The 19941-nt window shown below is 40.1% G+C and overlaps 1 protein-coding gene across 4 annotated transcripts in view; it reads right to left on the bottom strand.

The window, feature by feature from the left end:
• Positions 1-627: 627 nt before the first annotated feature.
• szt2 (SZT2 subunit of KICSTOR complex) overlaps positions 628-19941 on the bottom strand; it is a 111070-nt gene continuing 91756 nt past the window's right edge. For 3 of the 4 annotated variants that reach the window (XM_057841272.1, XM_057841273.1, XM_057841274.1), the window contains 7 exons: positions 16445-16658; positions 12596-12773; positions 12400-12522; positions 10128-10575; positions 6607-6717; positions 6473-6541; positions 628-6406 (listed from right to left, as the gene is read on the bottom strand). In XM_057841272.1, coding sequence (XP_057697255.1) covers positions 6263-6406; positions 6473-6541; positions 6607-6717; positions 10128-10575; positions 12400-12522; positions 12596-12773; positions 16445-16658 — 1287 coding nt within the window. In that variant the 3' untranslated portion in view covers positions 628-6262. The remainder of the gene's footprint in view (positions 6407-6472; positions 6542-6606; positions 6718-10127; positions 10576-12399; positions 12523-12595; positions 12774-16444; positions 16659-19941) is intronic. The other variant, XR_009063863.1, reaches the window with a different exon arrangement.

The following is a 19941-nucleotide window of genomic DNA, read 5'->3' as shown; positions in this document are numbered from 1 at the left end:
GATATGACCAGGCCACGCCCTCGACCTGATATTACCAGGACACGCCCCCAAATGTCCCCAAATAACCTAATGTGACCAGGCCGCGCCCCCCAAAAGTACCCAAATGACCTGTGACCAGGCAACGCCCCCAAATGACCTGAGATGACTAGGCCACGCCCCTTAAATGTCCCCAAATGACCTGATATGACCAAGCCACGCCCCCCAAATGTCCCCAAATAACCTGTGACCAGGCCGCGCCCCCCAAAAGTACCCAAATGACCTGTGACCAGGCAACGCCCCCAAATGTCCCCAAATGACCTGAGACGACTATTCCACGCCCCCAAATGACCTAATGTGACCAGACCGCGCCCCCCAAAAGTACCCAAATGACCTGTGACCAGGCCACGCCCCCAAATGTCCCCAAATAACCTAATGTGATCAGGCCGCGCCCCCCAAAAGTAGCCAAATGACCTGTGACCAGGTAACACCCCCAAATGACCTGAGATGACTCGGCCACGCCCCCAAATGGCCTGAGATGATTAGGCCACGCCCCATAAGTGTCCCCAAATGACCTATGACCAGGAAACGCCCCTAAATGTCACCAAATGACCTGATATGAGCAGGCCGCGCCCCCCAAGTGTCCCCAAATGACCTGATATGACCAGGCCACGCCCACCAAATGTCCCAAAATAACCTGACATGACCAGGACAAGTCCCCAAATCAACAGGAAGTGACCTGATATTGTTCCCGAAATGTCCCCAAACCAGCCTGGGTGAGGCTAAGATCTGTATCTCCACACAGCAAAGACATAGAGTAATTTCTCCAGAAATTGCAGTTTCTAGTTATATATTAATTATTTGGTCAAATTTTCGGCTACTCTACGCACCTCAGTTGCCGACCCACCAATAGGAGGGCGTTGTGGTTCAGGGTGTCAACGCCCAATGAAGGTTGGACACCACCTGACGACATCATCTCCTGGCTGAAAGCTTCACTCATAGTCACGTGACTAAGAGGTAGCATCCATGTCGATGTATTCATCAGTAATGAGTTAATTGATTATTTTTCAATCAATTCATGCACCAGTGAAATCCCCGTATGCCACTCTGCCATTGGTGCTAATCATTCAAATCAAGAAGTTCAAGGAAACACGGTACTCTCATCATACAGTATTTATTTGAATAGTGTCCTCCAGTGTTTGACATCCTAAAACTCATTTAGGACTGTTAACCCTTAAAAAAGTGTGGGGGGGGGGGGGGGGGGGGGAGAAATCATAATAGTTAATGTGAGTCATAAAGTCGATAAAAAAAAAGTGAGAAGGCACTTTTGGGCAGTGAAATGCAAACATGCTTGGACCAAAATCCTAGCGTAAACACTGATGTGGTAGCAAAGTCCAAACAAGGCACAAGTTCATGTTCGAGTGCCTCAAACGGAAGAGTTCAAGTACCACGGGTGGGTAGGTGGGGGGGGGGGGGGGGGGATCCTGCTGTTGGGATAAATATGTGTTTCCTCAGCGGATATAAGCTAAAACAGGGATGTCAAACTCTTTTTGGTTTGCAATCATATGGCGTTTCATTTTGTGCTACATTTCTGAGTGAGCAATGGTAGATTTTGAGCATAGAAAAATGTATCAAGCAAAAAATAAATAAATAAAATCACTCATTAATTGTGTTTGCATGTTAGTCTTACCCGCTCAATCTTTTCAATAATGATAAATGTAACAACTTCAAGGTTTTCCAAATAACCACTGTGCTCACCGGTTTGTCCTCTCTGTGCGCTCAGTTTGGTGCGCACCGCACAAAGCCAACCAATTAGCGAGCTGGCGGAAGTACTGTACACCGATTGGCTGTTTGCCTTCCAATTAGATCACTTCTTACCATTCGCGTGGGAGACTGACTTGGACTTCTTTGGAAAGAACGCAATAGAACAAGTTCCATAACTTGAGACAATAATCGTAATTAGAGTTGTTTGATATAATCGGGCAATATAAGCATTTTAAAGTGATATTGAATATTGTCATCGGTTTTTCATGATTGGTTTTGGGCCAATATTATTATATCTGAATATAATTCAATATAATTAAAAACATTACAATATAATTATTAGAATTTATGTATAAATATTTTATGATATTCGAGTTTTCTGATAGACTTGATTTTTTCAAGTTTATTTTTGTATTATATATATATATATATATATATATATATATATATATGTGTGTGTTTTTAAAAAATTTATTTTTGTAATATTTTATTATTTTTTTTACAAGAAATGTTTTTACATTTTTTTATTTTTATTACATTTGATATATTTACTGTTTATTTGTGTTTTAAAATATATATTTTTTATTATTTTTACTTTTTTTTGAATATTTATATTTTTAGAAAAAATGTTTAAAATGTTTTAAAATTTATTTTTGTATGACATTTTGCATATATTTGTATTTTTTATATTTGTACTTTTTTAGAAAAAATGTTTTTACATTTTTATTTATTTATTTTATATATATTTCTTATTTTCTTATTATTCATTATTTAAAAAAAAAATTTTTTTACACCATATTTATATATTTTTTTATTTGTATAGGTAAAAAAAAATTATAGTAATAATTTTTTTTTTACCTATACAAATTATAGTAATAATTTTTTTTAACCGATATTGTCCAACTATAAAAATCCGATACCTATATAAAACCGATTCCAATATTCGGGTTGGGCATCACGGTACAATTAGGAATAGCACAACTAGTTGCTTTAATAATGATAAATGTAACAACTTCAAGGTTTTCCAAATAAAATAAACATTTTGTGAAAATTAAGAGAACAACTTCAAACGGTAATTAAAAAAAAAATGAACGTCCCATGTGAATAATATAAACTGAAATAAACCAAAATTAAATCGCCATGAAATCAGGTTAACCGTTGTTACCCCAAACAGCCACTAGGGGGCTACCAGAGCATTAAAAATCATTGGACATGCCAATGCAATGACAATTCCACAATTTTTTGAATTACTTTTCTTAGGGACTATTTATTTTTGATAACACAGTAGCTACATGTAATTAGTTTGTAATTTATTAGTTTTGCACCATGAATGCAAAATGTCTGATCACATCACCAATCCAAAGCATCTTAGTTTGGAGACAATTAGGATAACTTTGACCAGCCCTTGTACAAAGGTAGAAAGCAAAATGCATATTAGCCCAAACCCCATGATGCAAGACCGATATGATCGGATATCATTTAAAATTCTTTTATCAACTCTAATAAATATTATAATTTCAATATAAAATACCATTCATAATAATAACGATGTACGGTATATTTTTCTGAGCTCAAAATCTATCATTGCTCGGTCAGAATTTGGCACAAATATACTGTACATACAATGAGCTCCCATGTGGGCTGGACAAGTTCATTTTTGGCCAAATGGCAGTTGCACTGAAATATGACGATTCAAAACTAGCCTTTCCAGGTTAAGTCAATTGGACATCAATGGGAGCCAAACTGTTCATTTGGGGTCGCTTTTTGTCATTTTAGGCTACTTGCAGGTCATTTCCTGTTGTTTTGGGGCATTCCTGGGTCACTTCATGTACATTTGGGGGGCATTTCCAGGTCACCGTTTGTTGATTTTAAGTTGATTCCTGTCGATTTTGGGAATTCTGGGTTCACTTCCTGAACATTTTAGATCATTTCCTGTTGATTTTGGGCCATTTTTAAGTTACTTCCTGTTGGTTTCGGTGCATTTCGGGGTCCCTTCTTGTACATTTTGGATCATATCCAGGGCACTTTCTGTTGATTGGTCACTGCCTGTTGATTTCATGGAATTTCCAGTTTACTTCCTGTTGATTCTGGGTCACTTCCGATACATTTTGGATCATTTCCTGTCTAATTAAGGGCATTTCCAGGTTCCTTCCTGTACATTGTGGATCATTTCCTGTTGATCTTAGGGCATTTCTAGGCCACTTCCTGTTGATTTTGGGCCATTTTGACGTTACTTCCTGCTGGTTTCGGTGCATTTCGGGGTCACTTCCTGTACATTTTGGATCATTTCCAGGACACTTTCTGTTGATTGGTCACTGCCTGATGATTTCATGACATTTTCAGTTTACTTCCTGTTGATTTTGGGTCACTTCCTATACATTTTGGATCATTTCCTGTTGACTTAAGGGCATTTCCAGGTTCCTTCCTGTACATTGTGGATTATTTCCTGTTGATCTTGGGGCATTTCCAGGCTACTTCCTGTTGATTTTGGGCCATTTCGAGGTTACTTCCTGTTGGTTTCGGTGCATTTCGTGGACACTTCCTGTACATTTTGGATCATTTCCAGGGCACTTTCTGTTGATTGGTCACTGCCTGTTGATTTCATGGAATTTCCAGTTACTTCCTGTTGATTTTGGGTCACTTCCTATACATTTTGGATCATTTCCTGCTGACTTAAGGGCATTTCCAGGCCACTTCCTGTTGATTTTGGGTCACTTCCTATACATTTTGGATCATTTCCATGTTACTTCCTGTTGATTTTGGGCCATTTCGACGTTACTTCCTGCTGGTTTCGGTGCATTTCAGGGTCACTTCCTGTACATTTTGGATAATTTCCAGGGCACTTTCTGTTGATTGGTCACTGCCTGTTGATTTCATGGAATTTCCAGTTTACTTCCTGTTGATTTTGGGTCACTTCCTATACATTTTGGATCATTTCCTGTTGACTTAAGGGCATTTACAGGTTCCTTCCTGTACATTGTGGATTATTTCCTGTTGATCTTAGGGCATTTCCAGGCCACTTCCTATTGATTTTGGGCCATTTCTAGGTTACTTCCTGTTGGCTTCGGTGCATTTCAGGGTCACTTCCTGTACATTTTGGATCATTTCCAGGGCACTTTCTGTTGACTGGTCACTGCCTGTTGATTTCATGGAATTTCCAGTTTACTTCCTGTTGATTTTGGGTCACTTCCGATACATTTTGGATCATTTCTTGTCTAATTAAGGGCATTTCGAGGTTACTTCCTGTACATTGTGGATCATTTCCTGTTGATCTTAGGGCATTTCTAGGCCACTTCCTGTTGATTTTGGGCCATTTCTAGGCTACTTCCTGTTGGCTTCGGTGCATTTCGGGGTCACTTCCTGTACATTTTGGATAATTTCCAGGACACTTTCTGTTGATTTCATGAAATTTTCAGTTTACTTCCTGTTGATTTTGGGTCACTTCCTATACATTGTGGATCATTTCCTGTTGATCTTAGGGCATTTCCAGGCCACTTCCTGTTGATTTTGGGCCATTTCGAGGTTACTTCCTGTTGGTTTCGGTGCATTTCGGGGTCACTTCCTGTACATTTTGGATCATTTCCAGGGCACTTTCTGTTGATTGGTCACTGCCTGTTGATTTCATGGAATTTCCAGTTTACTTCCTGTTGATTTTGGGTCACTTCTGATACATTTTGGATCATTTCCTGTCTAATTAAGGGCATTTCCAGGCCACTTCCTGTTGATTTTGGGTCACTTCCTATACATTTTGGATCATTTCCATGTTACTTCCTGTACATTGTGGATCATTTCCTGTTGATCTTAGGGCATTTCCAGGCCACTTCCTGTTGATTTTGGGCCATTTCTAGGTTACTTCCTGTTGGCTTCGGTGCATTTCGGGGTCACTTCCTGTACATTTTGGATCATTTCCAGGGCACTTTCTGTTGATTGGTCACTGCCTGTTGATTTCATGGAATTTCCAGTTTACTTCCTGTTGATTTTGGGTCACTTCCTATACATTTTGGATCATTTCCTGTTGACTTAAGGGCATTTCCAGGTTACTTCCTGTACATTGTGGATCATTTCCTGTTGATCTTGGGGAATTTCCAGGCCACTTCCTGTTGATTTTGGGTAATTTCCTAAACATTTTAGATTATTCCCTGTTGATTTTGGGGTATTTCCCAGTTGCAGCCATCTTGGGTCAGTATTTGTTTTGGGGCCTTCTGGGTCGCTTCCTTATCATGATTTGTTGATTTTGAGACATACCAGGGTCACTTCCTGTTAGTTTTGGGGCATTCCTGAGCTAAGAAACACTCCGCATTGCGAGGAGCCCGATGAGGCGGCTTGGGCGTCAGGTTGGGGGGCCTCTTTAGCGAGGAGTTCCAGGCACGTCCCACAGGGGGGAGCCAAATTTTGGCGCTCACTATGAGCCTTTCCGCGCTAACTGTACAGGACTTCCATCCAGATCTTCTGGATGAAAACAAGATCCAGAGACGGCAAAATAAATTAGATATGTAGCTCGATGCTAGCAAGCCAGAAGGGGTTACAAGAGACCGGTCCAGAGGTTGAAGCAGGCCACGTTGATGACGGACTCCAAGTGGTGGTACATGGAGACCAGCTGGGGAGGCGGGCTGCCGCCGTCTTGCGGTTCCGGCGGCAACGGCTCTCGCAAAACCACCTTTAGACTCTGAAAGGAAAAAAATGGCGGAAAACGTGCGGCTTCGGAACGGTCGATGTCATCTCGACGACTCACCGTTTTGCCAGTTTGGGCGTCCAGGAAGACCAAAACGAAGCAGTCGGTGAACTTTTGATTCAGAACGGCCTGGAACGGAGATGACGGGTTAGCGTATCGTAGCCGCGCGAGCCGGTGCGGTGGCGCCGTCTCACCAGGTACTGGACGCCGCCTTCGTCGAAATGCCGACAACTTTGGGGGAAGCGGCCCAGCAGGACTTTGATGAGACTCTGGTACCAGGCGGTGCTCATGTTGAGGAAGCAGTCCTGTGGACATTGCTCATTAATTGTGTTCTTCTTCTTAGTGGTGATGGTTTCAATAACAGGTTTACTTCCTGTTAATATTGGGTCATTTCCTGTTGATATGTGAGGATTTTGGAGTCACTCCTTGTTGATTTTGGGGCATTTCTGGGCCATGTCCTGTTGATTTCAGGTCACTTTCTGTTGATTCTGGGGCATTTTAGGCACTTCCTGTTCATACTGTGTCACTTCTTGCTCACACTGGGTCACTTCCTGTTGGTTCTGGGGCATTTCAGGGTCACATCCATTTGAACTAGGGGCATCTTAAGGTCACTTCCTGTTCATACTGGGTCACTTCCTATTGATTCTAGTGCATTTTGGGGCAACTTCCTTTTAATACCGAGTCACTTCCTGTTGATTTTGGGGCATTTCAGGCACTTCCTGTTCATACCAGGTCACTTCCTGTTGATTGTGGGGCATTTTAGGCACTTCCTGTTGATTTAGGGACATTCGGGGGTCACTTCCTGTTCATTCTGGGTCACTTCCTGTTGATTTAGGGCATTTCAGGCACTTCCTATTCATACTGTGTCACTTCCTGTTAGTTTTGGGGCATTTCACGTCACTTCCTGTTAATACTGGGTCACATCCATTTGAACTAGGGGCATCTTAAGGTCACTTCCTGTTCATACTGGGTCACTTCCTATTGATTCTAGTGCATTTTGGGGCAACTTCCTTTTAATACCGAGTCACTTCCTGTTGATTTTGGGGCATTTCAGGCACTTCCTGTTCATACCGGGTCACTTCCTGTTGATTGTGGGGCATTTTAGGCACTTCCTGTTGATTTAGGGACATTCGGGGGTCACTTCCTGTTCATTCTGGGTCACTTCCTGTTGATTTAGGGCATTTCAGGCACTTCCTATTCATACTGTGTCACTTCCTGTTAGTTTTGGGGCATTTCACGGTCACTTCCTGTTAATACTGGGTCACATCCATTTGAATTAGGGGCATCTTAAAACTTCCTTGAACTTCCTGTTCATACAGAGTCACTTCCTATTGATTCTAGTGCATTTTGGGGCAATTTCCTTTTCACTTCCTGTTGATTTAGGGACATTTGGGGGTCACTTCCTGTTCATACTGGGTCACTTCCTGTTGATTTAGGGACATTTGGGGGTCACTTCCTGTTCATACTGGGTCACTTCCTGTTGATTTAGGGCATTTCAGGCACTTCCTGTTCATACTGTGTCAGTTCCTGCTCACACTGGGTCACTTCCTGTTGGTTTTGGGGCATTTCAGGGTCACTTCCTGTTAATACTGGGTCACATCCATTTGAACTAGGGGCAGCTTAAGGTCACTTCCTGTTCATAATGGGTCACTTCCTATTGATTCTAGTGCATTTTGGGGCAACTTCCTTTTAATACCGAGTCACTTCCTGTTGATTTTGGGGCATTTCAGGCGCTTCCTGTTTATACCGGGTCACTTCCTGTTGATTGTGGGGCATTTTAGGCACTTCCTGTTGATTTAGGGACATTCGGGGGTCACTTCCTGTTCATTCTGGGTCACTTCCTGTTGATTTAGGGCATTTCAGGCACTTCCTATTCATACTGTGTCACTTCTTGCTCCCGCTGGGTCATTTCCTGTTAGTTTTGGGGCATTTCACGGTCACTTCCTGTTAATACTGGGTCACATCCATTTGAATTAGGGGCATCTTAAAACTTCCTTGAACTTCCTGTTCATACAGAGTCACTTCCTATTGATTCTAGTGCATTTTGGGCAACTTCCTTTTCACTTCCTGTTGATTTAGGGACATTTGGGGGTCACTTCCTGTTCATACTGGGTCACTTCCTGTTGATTTAGGGACATTTGGGGTCACTTCCTGTTCATACTGGGTCACTTCCTGTTGATTTAGGGCATTTCAGGCACTTCCTGTTCATACTGTGTCACTTCTTGCTCACACTGGATCACTTCCTGTTGGGTTTGGGGCATTTCAGGGTCACTTCCTGTTAATACTGGGTCACATCCATTTGAGTTAGGGGCATCTTAGGGTCACTTCCTATTGATTCTAGTGCATTTTGGGGCAACTTCCTGTTAATACCGAGTCACTTCCTGTTGATTTTGGGGCATTTCAGGCACTTCCTGCCCATACTAGGTCACTTCCTGTTGATTGTGGGCCATTTTAGGCACTTCTTGTTCATACCGTGTCACTTCTTGCTCACACTGGGTCACTTCCTGTTGGTTTTGGGCATTTCAGGGTCACTTCCTGTAAATACTGGGTCACATCCATTTGAATTAGGGTCATCTTAGGATTCTAATGCATTTTGGGGCAACTTCCTTTTCATACCGAGTCACTTCCTATTGATTTCTGGGCATTTCAGGCACTTTCTGTTCATACCGGGTCACTTCCTGTGGATTGTGGGGCATTTTAGGCACTTCCTGTTCATACTGGGTCTCTTCCTGTGGATTTCGGGACATTTGGGGGTCACGTCCTGTTCATACGGGGTCATTTCCTGTTGATTTAGGGCATTTTAGGCACTTCCTGTTCATAGTGTGTCACTTCTTGCTCACACACACTCATGTTAGTTTTGGGGCATTTCAGGGTCACTTCCTGTTAATACTGGGTCACATCCATTTGAATTAGGGGCATCTTAGGGTCACTTCCTGTTCATACTGGGTCACTTCCTATTGATTCTAGTGCATTTTAGGGGCAACTTGCTTTTAATACCGAGTCACTTCCTGTTGATTTTGGGGCATTTCAGGCCCTTCCTGTTCATACCGAGTCATTTCCTGTTGATTGTGGGGCATTTTAGGCACTTCCTGTTCATACTGTGTCACTACCTGTTGATTTAGGGACATTTGGGGGTCACTTCCTGTTGTCTGGGGCATTCCACGGCCACATCCTGTTCATTGGCCAGTTGATTTTGGGTCAGTTCCTGTTGGTTTGGGGGCATTTTAGGAACTTCCTGTTCATACTGGGTCACTTCCTGTTGATTTGGGGACATTTACAGATCACTTCCTGGTGATTTTGAGGCATTCTCGGATTGCTTCTTGAAGATATCAGTTCACTTCCTAATCATTTTGAGTCATTTCCTGTTCATACTGGATTATTTCCTGTTGATTTGGGGGCATTTGGGTTGGAAATCAATCGGAGTGAAAGTTTTTGTTCTATTGAAATGAATGGCTAATAAAATGAATGGGAAATTTTGCCCATTAGAAATGAATTTGTACGCTTTCGGCAAATTTTGGCCGAACCATATGTATCGACATTTTGTGCCCCTTAGTGCCCTGAGTTTTTTGTTGTATAAATGTGATTTGCACAAATATTGTAGGAAAAGTAGCATTTTGAAATTTGACTTTCACTTCACTCCTTGATCCCAAACCAACGCAAGACTAATTCAATGTTTGAACGAGTGTAAAAAGAGCAAAGGTGGCGTTCGTCTCACCAGCTGGGGGTCGATGTCCCCCACCGAGCGGCTCTGCACGGCCTGCAGCAGCTCCTCCAGCTCGCCGAAAGTCAGCTTGGTCAGCTTGAGCTTGTCCAGTGCCAGGTGCTCGCCGTGGAACAGCCTCCTCCACAGGTTGTCGCGCCGGCAGTGCCCCATGGCCTCCTCCACGCCGGCGCCGATCTGCCGGCGGGCGGCGCCTACCTCGTTGCCGAGCAGCGGGAAGGACGGGTAGAGCGGCCCGCGGGACGAAAGCTCGAACTCCTCGTCGTCGCTGGGCGCGCAGGCTTCCGAGCCGGAACCGGCCGCTTCCTCCCAGGGGTCGGTAGGCGGGGACGCGCGGCTCTCGGGGCGGTGGATCCGGGGAAGCTTCTTGAAGCGGCGCATGTCGGCCGTGAGTCGGGGGAAAAGCTCGCGCTGGCTCGTCATGATCACGTAGAAGCGTAACCTGCACGGAAAGTTGTTCGCTCATTTTGTTTATCGCTCGTAGACGTATGAATCCATTGGAATTGAATAGAACGTCTTGTGCCGTCGATGGCAGACAAATATACGTGAAGGAATCCATAAGAACGTGAAAAATAGTATTGATGAAAAAAATACTTGATATAAAAGGTTTCATAGAAAAATACAGGTAGAAATGAGAAAATCCCAAAATTAAAAGATAATATTGAAAAAAAAAAAATGGAAAAAAAAATTTTTTTTGAATGAGAAAAATACTTAACATGACTGCTTTTAATTAGTTTTGAAATATATTTGCATATGTGTTTTTTTGTTGTTTTTTTTTCTAAATATTTTTGATTTTGATAACAGCTAAAATTTTTAATACATAAAAAGCTATATCTGAGAATTTTCTTAAATTTTTTTAATTTTTAAATGTTTTTAATTTATTTTCTAATTATTATATTATAATTAAAAAAAAAACTCATCTTAAAATTAAAAAAAAAAGTTTAAAAAAAATCTCTAAAAGAAAAAAAAACATGATTTTTGTTTTAAATCACATTTTAATCATACTTTTTAAATGTTTTATTTAAAAAAATATTAAAAATAATAAAATAGATAATTAATAACTCATCTCAAAATAAAAAAATATAAAAAGAAAAAAAAAATTAAAAAACAAAAATTAAAACCATGAAAATTTAAAAATAAGTATTTTCAAGTAAGATTAAAAAAAAATGTGTATCCTGATTTTTTAAAAAATGTTTTTTGTTTTAAAACATTAAATTTTCTATTTTTTTTTTATTTTTAATGACATCTTAAAATAAAAAAATATATAAAAATTAAAAATATACATAGTAAGAATATTATAATAATAAAAAATTAAAAGAAACATGAAAATTTTAAATAAGTATTTTAAAATAAACTCCAAAAACATTTCGATCATTTTTTTTTTTTAAATCACCTTAAAAATTTTTAATTTTCTATTTTTTATATTTAATAACTCAATATAAAAAAAAATCATAAAAATATATCTTAACAATTTACAAAACACGTAAAAAACCATGAAAATTTCAAATATCGCTTTAAAAAGTTATATAATCATATTTTCTTTAAATGTTTACATTTTAAAACATTTAAATTTTTTTTTATTTTTAATAACTCAAGTATAAAAATAGAAAAAACATGAAAAATAAAACACATGAAAATTTTAAATTAATATTTTTAAAAACATTTTTAAAGCTTTTAAAAATGTCTAACATATTTAAATGTTCTATTTTTTAATAACTCATCTTAAAAAAAAATCAAGTAAAAATATATATGTAGAAAGACAATTAAAAACATGAAAAAAGAAAATTCAAAATGATTTCTTAAAACATATTTTAGTTTTTTAATGTTTCATTTCAAACTTATTAATTTTCTATTTTTTTATTATTAACTCAAATCATAAAAAGTAAAAAGATATATACAGAGATAAACAAATTAAAAACATGACAATAAAAAAAACATGAAAATGAGTAATTTATTTATCAAAATATATTTCTATAGGTTGTCAAAATAATGTTTCAAAACTTCTAATTTTCTAATTTTTATATTTGAGTAATTTTGTCATTAATTTTGTGCATTTTATCTACTTTATTCAGTTTGCCTTTTCCGAGTGTATTTTTTAAAAATTTTCTATATTTAGTTTTTTTTAAAAACATGTTTTAAATACTAATAATACATTCCCTTGATGCTTTTTGCTCAATGTAATTTCAGGCATCAAGGAGTTAGAGCACTCAACCTCGTATCGTGCCCTTTAAGGCCATAAGCTAACACGCTCCTCCCTCCCGCTCACCTGAGCAGGTGTCTCTCCCCCTCGGACTGCTCCTCAAAGGGGGCGGCGTTGTGACACACCACCAGCGACACGTCAAAGTCGTCGTGGTGGTGGAGCCCCTCCAGGTCCTTGTAAGAACCCGAGCTGGAGCGAGAAAAGGTTTCACTTTCGGGTGAGCTAGCTTAGCTGTTGGTAGCGTTCGGGATCGGTGACCTACCTGTTCCACACGGCCACCAGAGCGTACTCGTAAAGGTCCGGGGCGGTTTTCTTGCCGTCGTAGGCGGCGGCCGCCTTGGACATGCGCAGGGGCTTCATGCCGTAAGCGCCGGCGTGGTCCGTCATGTAGTTGTAAAGCTGGTGGGCCGTGATCATCCCCGTGGACATGGACAAGTTCCCTGGATTGCGTTCAATGAGCATGTTTCAGCGCTACGTTTGGAAAGGGGAACCAACAGGCTGATACCAAATTCCTCCACAAGAACAGTGTATGGGCTAGTTCATTCCATTCACTACTACCGATTTCCAATCCAGACCTGCAAAAAACCACATCTGTACACGCAAAAAAAAACAGGAAGTGACCGTGCAATGCCAGTAAATCAACAGGTAGTGAACGCTAAACTACCCCTAACTTGACAGGAAGTGACCCAAAATATGAACCTGAATTTCAAAAGGAAGTGACTGCAAACCCCTCCTCCCCTACATCAACAGGAAGTTACTCAATATATACAGAAAGAACCCAAAATGCTTTAACACAACAGGAAGTGACCCTAAAATGCCTGAAATTCAACAGGAAGTGATCCCAAAATACCCCCATATCAACAGGAAGTTGCCCCCAAATCCCCCCCATCAAAGGGAAGTGCCCCAATATGAAAACGAAGTGACCCAGGAATACCCCAAAATCAACAGGAAGTGACCTCTTACCAGTGAAAAGTTACTTAATACCAGGAAGGGACCTCAAAATTTCCCAAAATCAACAGAAAATGACTCTGAAATGCCCCAAAATCACAAGAAGTGGCCCTGAAATACCTACATATCAACAGGAAATGGCCACAAATCAACAGGAAGTGACCCAATGACTACGGGAAGAGCACCTGAAATGCTTCAAAATCAACAGGAAGTGACCCAATATCCACGAGAAATTAACCTGAAATACCCAAAAATCAACAGGAAGTGACACTGAAATGCCTCAAAATCAACAGGAAGTGACCCAATATCTATGGGAAGTGAACCAAAAATGCCCACAGATCAACAGGAAATGCCCAAAAATCAACAGGAATTGACCAAATATGAACAGGAAGTCAACCTGAAATGCCTCCAAATCAACAGGAAGTGACCCAATGTCTACGGGAAGTTACCCTGAAATGCCCCAAAACCAACAGGAAGTGACACAATATGAACCAAAAGTGACCCTGAAATGCCCCGGAATCAACAGGAAATGACCCACTATCTACAGGAAGTGAACTCGAAATGCCCAAAAATAAACCGGTAGTGACCCAGAAATGCCTCAAAATCAACAGGAAGTGACCTCTTACCAATAAGAAGTTACTTAATACCAGGAAGGGACCTCAAAATGTCCCAAAATCAACAGGAAATTACTCTGAAATGCCCCAAAATCAACAGGAAGTGGCCCTGAAATATCTAAAAATCAATAGGAAATGGCCCCATATCAACAGGAAGTGACCAAATATGAACAGGAAATGAACCTGAAATGCCTCCAAATCAACAGGAAGTGACCCAATGTCTACGGGAAGAGAACCTGAAATGCTTCAAAATCAATAGGAGGTGACCCAATATCCATGAGAATTTAACCTGAAATGCCCAAAAATCAACAGGAAGTGACCCAATATCTATGGGAAGTGAACCAAAAATGCCCAAAGATCAACAGGAAATGGCCCCATATCAACAGGAAGTGACCAAATATGAACAGGAAGTGACCCAATGTCTACGGGAAGAGAACCTGAAATGCTTCAAAATCAACAGGAAGTGACCCAATAACCACGAGAATTTAACCTGAAATAACCCCAAAATAAACAGGAAGTGACCCTGAAATGCCTCAAAATCAACAGGAAGTGACCAAATATCTATGGGAAGTGAACCAGAAATGCCCAAAGATCAACAGGATGTGACCATGGAATGCCTCAAAATCAAGAGGAAGTGACCCAATATATGGAAAGAGAAGCTCAAATGCCCAAAAATGAACAGGAAGTGACCCAATATTGACAGAAGTGACCCTGAAATGCCCCCAAATCAACAGGAAGTGACCCAATATAAACAGGAAGTTACCCTGAATGCCCCCAAAGTAACAGGAAGTGACCCTTAAATGCCCCCAAATCAATATGAAATGACACAATGTCCACGGGCAGTGAACCCGAAATGCCTGCCAACAGGAAGTGACCCAATATGTACGGGAAGTGAAGGTGAAATCCCCAAATAGCAACAGGAGGTGACCCAATGTGAGCAGGAAGTGACCCTGAAATGCCCCCAAATCAATATGAAGTGACCCAATGTCCACGGGCAGTGAACCCGAAATGCCTGCCAATCGGAAGTGACCCAAATAAACAGGAAGTGACCCAGAAATGCCCCAGAATCAACAGGAAATGACCCAATATCTACGGGAAGTGAACTCGAAATGCCCAAAAATAAACAGGTAGTGACCCTGAAATGCCTCAAAATCAACAGGAAGTGACCCTGAAATGCCCCCAAATCAACAGGAAGTGACCCAATATGAACCGGAAGTGAACCTGAATGCCTCCAAATCAATATGAAGTGACCCAATGTACACATGCAGTAAACCCGAAATGCCTACCAACAGGAAGTGACCACAAATAAACAGGAAGTGACCTTGAAATGTCCCAAAATCAACTAAAAGTGACCCGAAATCAATAGGACGTGACCCTGAAATGCCTCAAAATCAACAGGAAGTGACCCAATATCTACGGGAAGTGAACCCAAATGCCCAAAAATCAACAGGAAGTTAAGCTGAAATGCCTAAAAATCAACAGGAAGTGACCCAAAGTCTACAGATGAACCCGAAATGCCCCAAGATCAACAGGAAGTGACCCTGAAACGCCTCAAAATCAACAACAAGTGTCCCAAAATTAACAGGAAGTCACTCTGAAATGACCCTAAATCAACAGGAAGTGACACAATATGAAGAAAAAGTGACCCTGAAATGCCCCAGAAACAACAGGAAATGACCCAATATCTACAGGAAGTGACCCTCGAAATGCCCAAAAATAAATACGAAGTGACCTAATATGTACGGGCACAGTGAACCCGAAATGCCCGTCAACAGGAAGTGACCCAAAATAAACAGGAAGTGACCCTGAAATGTCCCAAAATCAACTAAAAGTGACCCAAAATCAATAGGAAGTGACCCTGGAATGCCTCAAAACCAACAGGAAGTGACCCTGAAAGCCCCCCCCATATCAATAGAAAGTGCCCCAAAATGGACAGGAAGTGACCCAATATGTACAGTAAGTGAATCTGAAATGCCCCAGAAACAACAGGAAATGACCCAATATCTACAGGAAGTGACCCTCGAAATGCCCAAAAATAAACACGAAGTGACCTAATATGTACGGGCACAGTGAACCCGAAATGCCCGTCAACAGGAAGTGACCCAAAATAAACAGGAAGTGACCCTGAAATGTCCCAAAATCAACTAAAAGTGACCCAAAATCAATAGGAAGTGACCCTGGAATGCCTCAAAACCAACAGGAAGTGACCCTGAAAGCCCCCCCCCATATCAATAGAAAGTGCCCCAAAATGGACAGGAAGTGACCCAATATGTACAGTAAGTGAATCTGAAATGGCCCAGAATCAACAGGAAGTGGCCCAATTTCTATAGGAAGTGAGCTTGAAATGCCTCAAAATTAAGAGGAAGTGACTCAACATTTACAGGAAGTTACCCTGAAATTCCCCCCAATCAACAGGAAGTGACCTTGCAATTCCCTGAAATCAACAGTAGGTGACCCTAAAGAGCAACCATCACAAAAGCTACTATCGCAATTTGTCCAGATTGAACAATTTTGTTAACATTTGACATGGATTGTTTTCAATAGCCCACCTTGGAAGACGTGGTTGCGTCCAAACTTGGGGATGTCGGGGTGCTGCGTGACAAAGTCCCTGAGGAAATCGGTGAGTTGGTAGCCCTGGCGCAGCGTCATGTGAGATCCCAGCAGGTACTGGTGGACCACCCGCAGGTGGAAGTCGTAGCTGAAGGAGTGCACGTGCATCAAGTCGCGCACCTTGTCGCACTCCTCGGTGAACAGCATGGAGAGCTGCAACACGGGTTTAGTCAGCTTTTCCGACACGAGCAAAGCATTCTGGGAAAAATGAGGCGATAGGTAGCAGACAAAGCTGGGGGTAATCATTACAATAGCGAGATGGAATGATAGGAGGGTGGCACCCTCCCCCAATATGAACCTCCCACATCCCAATCAATGGCAAACACTGCACTGATAGCCTTTTAAAAATGAGTTTTGACTTCATTTGAATGTTTTTACATTGACTTAAATGGGAATGTCGAACCTACAAACATGGTTACCCTGAGGCCATGCTGGTAGGGGCCATGAAAGGTCTTTTCACGCTTCTGCTGTGATTTGAAACGACGATACACCCCCGATCCATTTCAGGTGGGAGAGTTGGCAGCAAATGAAAATCAACAGGAAACGCCCGTAAATGAACTCATTGATTCTTTGTTGGCTGCCATTGATGGCCATAGATGTCCAATTCGTTTGAAATGGGAGGGATGGCAGCAAATGTTCATTCGCATTCAAAATCAACAGGAAGTGAACCTAAAATGCCCCAAAAGCAGTGGCGTCGTTAAGGGTCTTTTAGGGGGGCTTCCTTCCGGAGCATCAGCTGTGTAAAAAAAATAGGGCTGTCAAAATTATCGTGTTAACGGGCGGTAATTAATTTTAATCAAGTTAAAATATTTGACGCAATTAACGCACATGCCCCGCTCAAACAGATTAAAATGACAGCAGTGTAATGTCCGCTTGTTACTTGTTTTTTGGTGTTGTGGCGCCCTCTGCTGGCGTTTGGGTCCAAATGATTTTACGGGCTTCATCACAATGAGCGAGCATGGTGTAATTATTGACATCAACAATGGCGAGCAACTAGTTTATTTTTTGATTGAAAATTTTTACAAATTTTAATAAAACGAAAACATTAAGAGGGGTTTTAATATAACATTTCTATAACTTGTACTAACAGTTATCTTTTAAGAACTACAAGTCTTTCTATCCATGGATCACTTTAACAGAATGCCATCTTGTTGATTTATTGTTATAATAAACAAATACATTACTTATGTACCGTATATTGAATGTATATATCCATCTTGTGTCTTTCCATTCCAACAATAATTTACAGAAAAATATGGCATATTTTAGAGATGGTTTGAATTGCGATTAATTACGATTAATTATTTTTAGCTGTAATGAACTCAATTAAAATTTTTAATTGTTTGACAGCCCTAAAAAAAATTAGCTCAAACAAAAACTTAGCTTACGTTGGTCTTAACAGGGAGCAGTTGGATTCAGCCATGTTAAATGAGGCAGACCAGAGGGCAGTGTATCCACCCTAATAAATAAAACTAAATGCAAACAATTTCAAAATAAACTATTACAATGACACTTTAAATCAGGGGTCCCCAAACTTTTTCCTGTTAATTAATCGCAATTCAAGCCATCTCTAACATATGCCATATTTTTCTGTAAATTATTGTTGGAATGGAAAGATAAAACACAAGATGGATATATACATTCAACATACGGTACATAAGTAATGTATTTGTTTATTATAACAATAAATCAACAAGATGGCATTCTGTTAAAGCGATCCATGGATAGAAAGAGTTAGTTCTTAAAAGATAAATGTTATTACAAGTTCTAGAAATTTTATATTAAAACCCCTCTTAAGGTTTTTGTTTTAATAAAATTTGTAAAATTTTCAATCAAAAAATAAACTAGTAGCCCGCCATTGTTGATGTCAATAATTACACAATGCTCATGGGTGCTTAAGCCCATAAAATCAGTTGCACCCAAGCGCCAGCAGAGGGCGACAAAACTCCCAAAAACACAAGTGGCGAGATGACATTGCACTGTGCTGTCATTTTAATCTGTTTGAGCCGGGCATGTGCGTTAATTGCGTCAAATATTTTAAAGTGATTAATTAAAGAAAATTAATTACTGCCCGTTAACGCGATAATTTGATAGCCCTGGTAAAAATGTGTTTTTCAGAAAGCCACAATCAAATAACCCTTTCTGAATTCTTCATGGAACAAAAGTAAATAATATGATATAATTAGGGCTGTCAAAATGATCGCGTTAACGGGCGGTATTTTTTAAAAATTAATCACGTTAAAATATTTGACGCAATTAATGCACATGCCCTTCTCAGATTAAATTGACAGCAGTGTAATATCCGCTTGTAACTTGTTTTTTGTTGTTTGGCGCCCTCTGCTGGCGCTTGGGTCCAAATGATTTTATGGGTTTGGGGAGTGAGCATGGTGTAATGACATCAACAATGGCAAGCTACTAGTTTATTTTTTGATTGAAAATTTTACAAATTTTAATAAAACAAAAACATAAAGAGGGGTTTTAATATAACATTTCTCTAACTTGTACTAACATTTATCTTTTAAGAACTACAAGTCTTTCTATCCATGGATCGCTTTAAAAGAATGTTAATAATGTTAATGCCATCTTTTTGATTTAGTGTAATAACAAACAAATACATTACTTATGTACCGTATGTTGAATGTATATGTCTTATCTTTCCATTCCAACAATAATTTACAGAAAAATATGGCATATTTTATAGATGGTTTGAATTGCGATTAATTACGATTAATTATTTTTTAGCTGTAATGAACTCGATTAAAATTTTTAATCGTTTGACAGCCCTAGATATAATTTAATATAATAATAACAAATAATAATAACACTATTAATTAAATAGATAATAACCAAATAACCCTCTCTGGGTTCTTCACAGAAAAAAGCCAGGAAATAAATAACACTATTGAGAAAAAAAAAAAAAAAATTTTTTTTTTGTTTTGCTTTTATGGTCAGGGGGCTGGACCAAATGTGGCCGCGGGCCGTAGTTTGGGGACCACTGCTTTAAACGAATGCTTGATTCAATAAAATTTGAATATTTTTTTCTAATCGAATACTCGTGTTAATCGATTGATCGTTGCACCACTAAAAGGAAGTGAACCCAAAAAGCCCCAAAAGCAAGAGGAAGTGAACCTGATATAAACAGGAAGTGAACCCAAAATGTGCTGAAATCAACAGTAAGTGACCCTGAAATGCCCCCAAATCAACAGGAAGTGACCCAAAGTCCCCAACATTGATAGGAAGTCCCCTAATATGAACAGAAAGTGACTGTTAAATGCCACAAAAAACAACAGGAAGTGACCCAATATCTATAGGATGCGACCCTGGAATGCCTCAACATCAACAGGAAATGACCCAACCGGAAATCCCAGAATATCAACAGGAAGTGACCAAATATGAACAGGAAGTGAACCCAAAATGCGCCCATATCAACAGGAAG

This window comes from Corythoichthys intestinalis, chromosome 7, assembly GCF_030265065.1.
Source record: "Corythoichthys intestinalis isolate RoL2023-P3 chromosome 7, ASM3026506v1, whole genome shotgun sequence".
Taxonomy (NCBI): domain Eukaryota; kingdom Metazoa; phylum Chordata; class Actinopteri; order Syngnathiformes; family Syngnathidae; genus Corythoichthys; species Corythoichthys intestinalis.
This window is presented reverse-complemented; position numbering and strand designations above follow the sequence as displayed.